We start from the raw sequence: 11,705 nt of genomic DNA, 5'->3' as shown, positions 1-11,705 counted from the left end.
TAAAAAAAAAAAAAACACACACTTTGTCCTTGTTTTTTATAGCTAAAATAAAAGATATTAACTTTGCCGGTGTGTTATGCATGTGACAGTCTATGGACTTCTTCTCCCAGAATTCCTTGCAAGTGTCTTGGTGTCATCAGCCGGCGCAGCGGTGGCGTGGGTTCCCTTGGCTTTGCTTCTTGGCTAGCGCTTAAGTTTATTTTTGACGAAGCAGCGGAATAACCTACCAGTTGTGCAAAAATGACGGTAAGTTTATTCTTCAGTAATTTCCCATAAAAAAATTTAAAAAAATGTGTCAATAGTAAGCGTTAGCATTTTGCACTGCATTGACATGCCATAGCTTTAGCAAATTAGCTAGCAAAAGACTTGTAGTCCAAGTACTCTAACAACAAAAAACCTACACCAAAGAACGCCACTGAAGTTTCATATTCACAAATGATCCATTCACAGACGCATTGTTTATTTTCTAGCTGCCACTACTTTTATGTACATCTTGCTTACCATATCTTTCCAGGAGCGCAAGGGAACGGCAAAGTTGGACTTTTTGAGAAAGATTGAGCTCGAAATTCAGGCTAAATGGGAGAAAAACAAAACGTTTGAGAATGATGCAGCGACAACAATTGGGGAAAGTGCACAGTAAGTAGCTCCTTTATGTTGAAGCTCCCAAAGACGAGCGTTAAGTTACATCATGCTGTTTGCCGGGGCGTCGATTTGCACAAAATGTAAAGATGATGCGCAATGTCACGTTGAAATATTGTTGCATACTTTTCCCTCTATTCCACAGCAAAAACAAGTATTTTGTCACCTTTCCCTACCCATACATGAATGGGAGGTTGCATCTTGGTCACACATTCAGCTTGTCAAAGTGTGAGGTAAGTTGCTATTATTTAGGAAGGCAAAGAACATAGAAATGAATCCCCTGTGCTTTATGGTGTCTCAGTTTGCGGTTGGCTACCAGATGTTGAAAGGAAAGAAGTGCCTTTTCCCATTTGGTCTCCACTGCACAGGCATGCCAATCAAAGTGAGTGTTTTGGTGTATTCCTCAAGATTGCCTCATACATGCTATACATGACATTGCAAAACAACCATAACAAAATTAATCTTTTTTTCCAAAGGCTTGTGCAGACAAGCTCAAGCGGGAGATGGAACTGTACGGAAATCCGCCACAGTTTCCAGATGAGGAGGAAGAGGAGAAGGAGAAGCCAAACACGTGTGATGAAATCATCATCAAGGACAAAGCCAAGGGGAAGAAGGTCTGAATTTGAGATGGTGTTTACTCATTGAGTGGAGGCATAACCCAGTTAAGACAAATAAACACCTGCCTCGATTAGATGCCTCCCTTTCCCTTCTTGGACAATTAATAACAAAATTCCCCATTAATAACAAAATTCTATGAGTAATTCGTGCCACAACACGGTGGCTAAGCATTGCTTGTCAAAATTAAATTCATTTGACTTCAACATACACCATTGGCAGTAAGTTTCCACCAGATGGCGACAAAGAAATGTCTATCATTCCAGTTTCTGACGTTATGTAATTGTCTTGTTAGAGTAAAGCAGTTGCCAAATCTGGTTCGGCCACCTTCCAGTGGAACATCATGAGGTCTCTAGGCCTGAATGACCACGACATTGCCAGGTTTGCCAACGCTGAACACTGGCTGGACTATTTTCCTCCTCTGGCTGTGAAAGATCTCAAAATGATGGGGGTCAAGGTACAAAATCATATTTTGCATTCAAATAAAACCCCCACAAATTAAAAGGTTATTAAACGTCTCGTGTGATCCTCCCAGGTGGACTGGCGGCGCTCGTTCATCACGACAGACGTGAACCCTTTCTACGACTCCTTTGTCCGCTGGCAGTTTGTCACCCTGAAGGAGAGAAAAAAGATTAATTTTGGAAAAAGGTGAGATGACAACAATCAGCGTTTGTTCAATGTCGCTTTGTATTGATATTATTTTTACAGGTATACCATCTATTCCCCCAAGGATGGACAACCATGTATGGACCATGATAGGCAAACAGGAGAGGTACGCTTACCCGGTGCTATGAAAAACAAGATATATAGATCGATAAGATATATCCCAATTAGTTATTTTCACCTCACTTGCAGGGAGTTGGACCTCAGGAGTACACACTCATCAAGATGAAGATTATTGAGCCCTACACGGCCAAATTCAAGTCCAAGGTTTTTTACAGCAGGTAACAAACTTTGCTGCTGTTAATTTGCATAATTTTGTGTAATTCAGACCCAAAATACGTGATGTTAAAATCAAAGTATGGCATTGATTCTGTCCTCCCTGCAGCGCCATAAAAGGCAAGAACATCTACCTGGTGGCCGCAACGCTGAGGCCAGAGACCATGTTCGGTCAAACCAACTGCTGGGTGAGGCCCGACATGAAGTACGTGGCCTTTGAGACCACCGGCGGGGATGTCTTCATCTGTACTGGGAGGTCTGCCAGGAACATGTCCTTCCAGGGATTCACCAAGGACAATGGTGTGGTCCCCGTGGTCATGGAATTACTGGGACAGGTATGTTATTATTAAACGCAAAAGTTGGAGCCAATATTTATCAAAGCGGTCGAGGTGCCCTGTAAAATTTGCATTTGCTTTTTACTGAAGTTGGTCCAACAGTGTTCGCAAAACATTATGCCTGCAGGACATCCTCGGCTGCGCCTTGAGTGCTCCCCTGACGTCCTACAAGATCATCTACGCTCTGCCTATGCTCACCATCAAGGAGGACAAAGGTACGAGAAAGTGAATCCCAAGCAATTAAGCATCCACGCTCACACGCCGGTGGGTTTACATTTTCTAAAAAGTTAAAATGTCAAAATCCAACTTCTAATTACCCTCAGGTTCACTTGGTTTTAAAGGTTAGGGAAGGCAATGAGGTGCGCTAAACACGGATGAGTTTGGTGCACTGACATTTCAGCAGATTCCCAAGCAGCTTTATTTACCATTTCCCACTTTGAAAATGTCCATCCACGGTGCTCATCATGCGCAATTAGGCAAACGGTATACTGCGACGGCAAATAGCAAAGCGGTGCAGCTTTAAAAGTTTCCCGAAATGTAACACCTTCCCCCCCTCTTGTTTGGTTTCCATCAGGCACAGGAATAGTCACCAGCGTGCCTTCTGACGCCCCCGATGACATCGCTGCTCTTAGGGACATCAAGAAAAAACAAGTGAGTTGCGCGTCTTTCTACACATCAATGCTTCATCGGAGCCAACGCCACATTCATAGTGACAAAGCTTGGTCGTCAAAAACCCAATATGAATATTTCATAGGCCCTGAGGGAGAAGTATGGAATTGAGGACAAGATGGTGCTTCCTTTTGAGCCGGTAAGCTCATCTCCTCAGACATCTTAAACCTATCAATTGTAGTTGTGAAGCTGCTATAAGTGTCTCTCTATTTCAGATCCCCATCATAGACATTCCAGGCTATGGGAACCTGTCTGCTCCGCTGGTCTGTGACGAGCTGAAAATCCAAAGCCAGAATGACAAGGAGAAGCTGGCCGAGGCTAAGGAGAAAGTCTACTTGAAGGGATTCTATGAAGGGGTTAGTCCACCTTGTCCGGGCTGTACTGTAGCTGATGATAGAATACATGATGAATGAATTCCCTCAGATCATGTTAGTTGACGGCTACAAGGGGCTGAAGGTCCAGGATGTGAAGAAGCCAATCCAGAAGATGATGATAGAAAAGGTAGGACTTGCTCTGTCTGTGGCCTCTTCCTGGATACTTACAGCAGGTAGCATCATTTCGTTGTAGCGCCCCCAAAATGTTGCCTGCATCTCTGATTTTCAGGGCGAGGCCTGCATCTACATGGAGCCAGAAAAACAGGTCATGTCGCGTTCGGCAGACGAGTGCGTGGTGGCCCTCTGTGATCAGTGGTAAGTGACATAAACTGCAACTCTAGGGCTGAGTAGATTCAAATGAGGTCGTTTGTATCGCAGGTATTTGGACTACGGCGATGCTGACTGGAAGCAGCAGACCAACGAAGCCCTCAAGTCTTTGGAGACGTAAGACGCGCTCCATTCATTTCATAAGATATTCTATGCTTTTTGCTTGCGGAGAACAAGCACTGAAAGGATTACCCAATTGATCTCATACAATCGATTTTTTTTCCGTTCTGCATAGATTTTGTGATGAGACCAGGAGAAACTTTGAGGCTACTTTGGCATGGCTGCAGGAGCACGCCTGCTCTCGGACGTACGGCCTTGGTAAGTGTGCTCAGCCGAGTTGACCATTATTCTTGATTGACGGTTTATTATTAAAATTGTTCATAAAGAATTCAATCCATTGAACAACTGCATCAGACTGCTTACTGAAAGTGACTTCAGGGCTGTTGGCAGGCTCGACACTGCAGCTGACATTTTATTTTTTTTAATACACCTGTTTGCGCTTGCTTGCCATAGGAACACGGCTGCCTTGGGACGAGTACTGGCTGATTGAGTCCCTCTCGGACTCCACCATCTACATGGCCTACTACACGGTGGCCCACCTCCTCCAGGGAGGCGTGCTCAGCGGACAGGGGGCCTCGCCGCTGGGCATCAAGTGAGTCATCACGGCGGGAACTCAAACACCATCCCATTTGACACTTCTTCATGTATTCATTATTTTTAATGTGTGTCTCAGACCACAACAGATGACCAAGGAGGTGTGGGACTTTCTCTTTTTCAAAACGTCCCCATTCCCCAAGACGGACATCCCAAAAGAGCATCTTCAGAAGCTCAAGAGGGAGTTTGAGTATTGGTACCCGGTGGACGTGCGCGTGTCTGGCAAAGACCTGGTGCCCAACCACTTGTCGTACTACCTCTATAACCACGTGGCCATGTGGCCCAATGACCGGTGAGCTTGTCTTCATGACATAGCGCTTTAAAATAGTATTCACCTCCAGTGCACATTGATTTTTGATGGGGTACATATCTTCCACAGTGGGAAGTGGCCACAGGCTGTGCGAGCCAACGGGCATCTCCTCCTCAATTCCGAGAAGGTGCATCAAATCCTAATGGCGTGATTTGCCATATTTAATCATACAAACTCGCCACGGCGAAGCGATTTTGCGCTGCTTTTGATTGAATTCTCTGTGGGAATCTGTGGGGTGTGGCGTTACTTACCATCTGCTTTTCTTGTCTACCAGATGTCCAAATCAACCGGAAACTTCCTCACTCTGAGCCAAGCCATCAAAAAGTTCTCAGCAGACGGTAGGCTGAGAGTGTCATGCGTTTCAGCACCGCAGCTTTATTTATTTGTTGACTGACAGCTTCCACCTGGAGATGGAGACAGAGGGCCCGGAAGACGGCCCTCTGTTCATTGTTGCTTTGCGCTTGGCTAGTTTGACAGCTGTGGAACCAACAGTGTGTGAGGAAAAAAACGAGCTGGTATCCTGGTGATGCCACCTTTATCGTAATGAAGGCATCTCTTGATGAAGATGTCTCCGAGCTGAAAGTGGTGTATTTGCAGGAGTCTCAATTTGACAGCCATTTTGCCAATAATGAGATGGTCATTTGTCCTCATGTTTACCTATGCATGAATTAGTACCGTTCTTCAAATAGTGATCCCCACTCTGATGGACAGCGGGGCTTATCTCAATGCTGTGTGCGCTGGAAGCACTGTGGGAGGCGCTTTGGTCAATTGAAACCATTTATTTGTAATGTTGAAAACATATGACATGGTTTTTGGATCAGAGTTTGCATCATAGGTATTTTTGTTATCATTTTACTTCTCTATTCTGTATTTTTCCATGACCGTTGGCAATTTATCAAATAAAAAGCCATTATTTGAGAAACAACGATGCCCCATAGTGGTGTCAACCTCCTCCTCCTTCTGTTTTAGGTATGCGTCTGGCTCTAGCTGACGCTGGTGACACGGTGGAGGATGCCAACTTTGTGGAAACCATGGCGGATGCCGGCATCCTGCGCCTTTACACCTGGCTGGAGTGGGTGAAGGAGATGATAGCCAACCAGGACAACCTGAGGACCGGACCTGCAGACACCTTCAACGACCGCGTATTTGCCAGGTAAACACAATCGGAGCAAAAGATTTTCAAATGTTTGTTGTCCTCCTCCCCTAATTGCATCACCTCATACTTAATTTTGCGCTCTGTAGGATTACTATAGTAAAAAACAAAATGATGCACTGCAGTCTACACCCATCATGTCATATTCAGTTAAAACGTTGTAGTAAAAATAAATTGCGAGGCGCTCGAGCTGGTAGCAAGCCAGTCGGGAAGCATTTCAGAGGCTGCACGAAAACCTCTTTTTTTAAAGAACCCCCGAGCCGAAACTTTAAAGGATTTTTGTATCTTGGCCAGCGAGATGAATTCTGGAATATTGAAGACGGAGCAACACTATATCAGGATGATGTTCAAAGAGGCTTTGAAGTGTGGCTTCTTTGAGTTCCAGGTAAATAAAATCTTCTCAAGCAATTTACAATTGTTTACCCCTTCTAAAAGAAACTCCATCCAGATCTAGTTATTAATATGATGAATGCTTCCTCCAGGCTGCCAAAGATAAGTACAGGGAGTTGGCGATTGAAGGCATGCACAAAGAGCTGGTCTTCCAGTTCATAGAGAAACAAACGCTGCTGCTGGCCCCCATATGTCCACACCTGTGCGAGTACACCTGGGGTCTGCTGGGCAAGGTAAGAAATGTGCATATTTGCCACCTCCATTGAGGAAGAGTTGCCGCTCGTTCAAAGTGCTGACTTTCATCCTTTCCACCCACCTCCTTTTGTACGCTTAAAAGAAGGCAGGGGCACCAAAGCGACATTTTAAAAGACCTGCACTAATATATATTCATGAGTACAGCCACCATCAGACCGGCTTATTTAATCCACTTCTAACGCTTTTCCTGGCTGTGACCACTCGGAGCTTGTCTCCATACACACACACACACACACGCTTTCTCTTGTTGCTGCTGTCAAATTGAGGCACACACTTATCGTGCATGTACATGATAACACAGAGAGCCAAGAATATTTTCAACACTCTAACGGTAAGGGTAGAAATGAAGGCCGCTGTGCTGAAGATTAAAGATTAAAGATTAAAGTCCCAATGATCGTCACACACACACCTGGGTGCGGTGAAATTTGTCCTCTGCATTTAACCCATCCCCGTGTGATTTTAATCCATCCCCTGGGGGAGAGGGGAGCAGTGAGCAGCAGCGGTGCCGCGCTCGGGAATCAGTTGGTGATTTAACCCCCCAACTCCAACCCTTAATGCTGAGTGCCAAGCAGGGAGGCAATGGGTCCCATTTTTATAGTCTTTGGTACCCGGCCGGGGTTTGAACCCACAACCTTCCAGTCTCAGGGCGGACACTCTACCGCTAGGCCACTGACGTGTATTTTCCGTCATCATCTAGCAACGACCGTTTCCTGCACCGGCTAAAACGCTAATGAGCACGAACAGTTTCACCCTCCTGTGTTTTGCCTCTCCTCCGACAGCCTACATCTGTGACAAAGGCGTCATGGCCCATCGCCGGTCCAGTGGATGAGATTCTCATGCGCTCCTCTCAGTACCTGATGGAGACGGCACACGACCTCCGACTGAGACTCAAAGCATATCTGCTTCCCCCGAAAAATAAGGTACAATGCAGACATTTGACGGAGTTCAGTTGTGCTGAACCAAAATGTTTAAGCGCCCAATACTGCCCCCTATCTGTGCTTGGATGTACGCGATGTACTTTGTTTTCCCTTGAGCAGAAAGGCGACTCAAAGCCCCCCAGCAAACCTTCACACTGCACCATCTATGTGGCCAAGAGCTACCCGACATGGCAACACAGCGCCTTATCCCTGCTGGGCAAGCACTACAAGGTCAGCGACACGGACACGCATGCTCCACATGCTGCGTTAGACAAACGCCGACATTGCGTCTTTGTTTGTCCTCTTTGTGTAGAGCAACAATGGCGCCCTTCCAGACAACAAGGTGATAGCCGGCGAGCTGGGAGCACTCCCCGAGCTGAAGAAGTACATGAAGAGAGTCATGCCCTTTGTTGCCATGATCAAGGTACGGCATCAACACTGCAGAATCCTAATGCGGCGAGCAATGTGAACCGTTTTGCAAATGCACATATTCTGTTGTCATTCATTTATTTTATAATTACTTTCATAGCAAAATTAAAATCAAATATTTTTGTGTTCATTTTAAAGTCTACATCTCACTTGGCCTATCTGTTCTGGTGGCGATTGAGTACAACAATTTCCCACCCATTCTTTTGTCTTCTGTCTGGGTATTGTGAAAAGCTTTTCTTTTTCTCTTCATGTGTCAGACAAAAACACAAAACTGCTATATTGATCTTCCGCCGGATTTTTCAAGTCGCCAATTTCTTGCTGACTTGAAAGTTACTATCTCCGACAGAGGAAAAATCCATCAAGAATGTTTATTCCAATCTTTGCTTTTCATCAATCTCTATTTTGCAGTTCTCAATTGTGTTTTCCTTTTATTCAGACTCAATTTAATCCCGAATTGAGACATATCGAGTCCAAGTTGTCCGCCTATCAACGAGAGAGTCCAATCACCAGTGCTTAACTTATCACACGTGCATGCGGCTTTCCATAGGAGAACCTTGAAAAAAACGGGCCCAGGGTTTTGGACCTCGAGCTGGAGTTTGACGAGCGGGCAGTTCTGATGGAGAACCTGGTCTACCTAACCAATTCCCTCGAGGTATGTCGACACTTCACCAGACTGATTGGACTTTCAAAGATGCCTGGCATACTGCAGCTCGACAGTCAACAAGCTTGAGAAAGAATTCTAAGCGCGTTTCCTCAATTTTCACGCTTAATGCAGCTGGAGGGGATCGACATCTTGTTCGCGTCCGAGGCCGATGACAAAGTGAAGGAAGACTGTTGCCCGGGGCAACCGTACTGCGTGTTCAGATCCGAGGTGACCGCTCGTGTGAAGGACGTCTTTGTGATTCCCAAGGTTCCATGCGCTCGCCTTAAATTTGAAATGGACAATTTCTACGTTGACAGCCAGCAGTTTGCGTGACCTTGGTCAATCCTCAGCCGTGCAACAGCCTCTTCTCGACCAAGCTCGACATCAGGCAGGGAGACAGCCGAGACAACGTCATCCGCAGACTCGCTAAGGTCAACAGACTCATCAAAGGTTAGATATCCAAAACAACATCTGGACTAAAGAGATGTTTGAAAGGGACACAATCCAAAATTCATGTTTTCATCTCAGCTATTTCAAGCTACATTATGGCACACAAATCAAAATTTCCTTCGCCCCTGACCTTTTGCCACGTTCCCTCCGACCAGATCTATCCAAAGTGAAGCTGATGAGGTACGAAGACCCCCTACTGGGGCCCCGTCGGGTACCCGTGCTGGGACAAGAGGAGCTGGGCAAAGTCCTCATCTCCCCTCAGTCCGTGTTCAGCATCAACCTGGATGAGAAGAAAGTCACTGTGGCTGACAACAACCTCACTGTGGACATCGGCGACACTCTGGCCTACCTGGTTTAATTGAAAAACACACAGTCGTCATCAAGTGTTGCGACACAACAGGCCATCATAAGTTGATATCTGCAAACTCTTGCTGTTTTCATACCTACCGATGGAATTGTGTCTGCTGCCTTGTTTTGTTCATCCTAGGTGAAACGTCACGGTCCCTCCTGTTGTCTCTAGAGGTGCTGTTTGTCTCACGTGTTTTTTTTTTAAATGATTATTTCCAGAGAAATAATAAAACTTGTGAAACAAAATGTTCAGCATTTCCAGATTTTTCCCCCCCCCCCTACATCCCACCATCTTACATCTGTGGCGACTCTCATCCTCCTGTCACGCGCACTGCTGGGCTAATGGTGAGTATGTATTTTGTTACCATGACGATACGGAGCAGCTCTAATGGGTTGGCTGCACTTAGATCCCCAAACCTAAAAGAGTGAACTGAAAAGGACACAGGGAGACCGCATGGATGATGGAAAATGCATTATGACCAAAAAACGTGTCATGTCACAGTCAACATAATGAAACAATCCCTTTTTACAGGTGAACTGTAGATATTTTCTCCCTGAGTCAATTTTCCCCTTGCCTGCACCTCATTTGTCGGAGTCAATTCTTATTTTCCTGCCCAAGGGTGAGTGTAGCATTTACTTGCTTTTTGTTTGTAAGTAACATCCATCCCCATGTGGCCCTGATTCAAATCTATGAAAAATATTTGACTCGTACTATTAATGTTACAGTGCAAAGTGAAAAATAGTTTGTGTGAATAGTGTGCTTTTTCTAATCCCACTCGTTTTAAGGCTATTGAAATAAATACATTTCCTTCATATAAGGCTTTTACAACCATACAACTTGACTTTTATTTTGAAGAAAGGAAACAATGGCTGTAAACAGGATGTTACATCAGTAAGATGACCCCAAGCAACCCTTGTGACAAAGCTAAAAGGTTTGTAAAGCCCTTCCAAATACTATATAATATTCATTGTAAAATATGACATTTCTTTGTAATAATTTTTGGCCAATTTATTTGTTGACCTCTATAGCTTCATGTCATTTGGTGTAACCTATTTCACCTGGAGCAATAACCACATCAAAGTCATAATAAGATATGAGCAAATGAAGTATCTCTTTTCTGTAATTAAAACAATAAGTGATAATATCCCTAGGGGATTTGTTTTGAACTATATTTATAGTAAATACAGATCAATGCTACACAAAATGAAATCATAAATAGTACATATGTGAGGTCATGTCAATGCATTCATTACCTTGATGTGTCTTTTGCAGCATTTAGCGCAGAGGCCAACTAGCAGACTTATCTCTACAAGACATTTTTTTTTCTCTTGCCAAGCCTGGCATTGAGCCGCTTTATCTGCCCCTAACATGCACTTCTTCCTCCTTGTCATCTCCTGGCCTTCACTCTCCTCTCTGCATGCCAGCGGCGTTTTGTAATGGAGCAGACCATTGTCACACAGCAGTAAGTGTTTGGCTTGTCGACTACTTGTCCTTTGTACTTATGTGTAATTAAATGACGCAAAAAAAAAGTTCTAAATTGTTCAGAACTTAGAAATTCAAATTGTTACAACACAACAGTACGACTTCTTGATCGTTTCGTGTTGTGCAAACTGATGTTATTTCTTCATGTTAACGCTGTGTGCGTGTTTAAAATAATTAACATTTGTCAAAAATATATCCACAAATACCAAGCTCATGCTAGTGTCATATGCTTGCACACTAAAAAGAATGAAATCCTGTGATTAACGAATTTCATAGTAATATCTGCTTGCATTGTAGGCCATCTTTATCAGGGAAGGGCGATGGATGTTTCCCCACAGGAAGTGACACACACTGGAGGTCAAACAACTTCCCTTACATGAGCATCGCGGCGCTCACTCAGCCCGGCCTGGGCGTCACCAGGACGACCGTCACCACCATCACACAGACAGGCGGCGACTGGAGCAGTGGTCTGTTTGACATCTGCGGAGATAAATGCACATGTACAGTCACTCATCTTCATCTGGATGTTGTCCTACATATAATCCAGGGCCTGAGGTTGTGTTCTTCCCAAGCAGGTGTTGTCGGCGCTGTGGCGCCATGCTGTTTGGACCTGAGGCTCGCAAACCAGTACGGCGAGTGTCTCTGTTTTCCTCTTCTGCCAGGGTCCACCTTCGCCATGAGAGTCGGGTTCAGGGAGCGCTATAAAATACGAGTGCGTGTCATACAGTAAATACAGTCTTCATCATATGTTATATATACGTGTCAATTTTTTTTG

General features: G+C 44.8%; 1 protein-coding gene across 1 annotated transcript; it reads left to right on the top strand.

The window, feature by feature from the left end:
• Window positions 1-95: 95 nt before the first annotated feature.
• On the top strand, window positions 96-9,693 carry lars1b (leucyl-tRNA synthetase 1b). The gene is made up of 32 exons (XM_037269220.1): window positions 96-246; window positions 515-636; window positions 785-872; window positions 941-1,021; window positions 1,116-1,253; window positions 1,550-1,711; window positions 1,790-1,902; window positions 1,963-2,026; window positions 2,110-2,198; window positions 2,303-2,528; window positions 2,656-2,743; window positions 3,103-3,179; window positions 3,283-3,336; window positions 3,413-3,553; window positions 3,621-3,698; window positions 3,801-3,886; window positions 3,950-4,015; window positions 4,134-4,216; window positions 4,412-4,550; window positions 4,632-4,844; window positions 4,932-4,989; window positions 5,137-5,200; window positions 5,832-6,015; window positions 6,310-6,400; window positions 6,498-6,638; window positions 7,440-7,580; window positions 7,698-7,808; window positions 7,891-8,001; window positions 8,554-8,658; window positions 8,782-8,877; window positions 8,967-9,099; window positions 9,255-9,693. The coding sequence occupies exons 1-32, from the start codon at window positions 241-243 to the stop codon at window positions 9,455-9,457; spliced, it is 3,552 nt and encodes a 1,183-aa protein (XP_037125115.1). The 5' UTR covers window positions 96-240; the 3' UTR covers window positions 9,458-9,693.
• Window positions 9,694-11,705: the final 2,012 nt, after the last annotated feature.

This window comes from Syngnathus acus, chromosome 14 (genome assembly GCF_901709675.1).
Source record: "Syngnathus acus chromosome 14, fSynAcu1.2, whole genome shotgun sequence".
Taxonomy (NCBI): Eukaryota; Metazoa; Chordata; class Actinopteri; order Syngnathiformes; family Syngnathidae; genus Syngnathus; species Syngnathus acus.
This window is presented reverse-complemented; position numbering and strand designations above follow the sequence as displayed.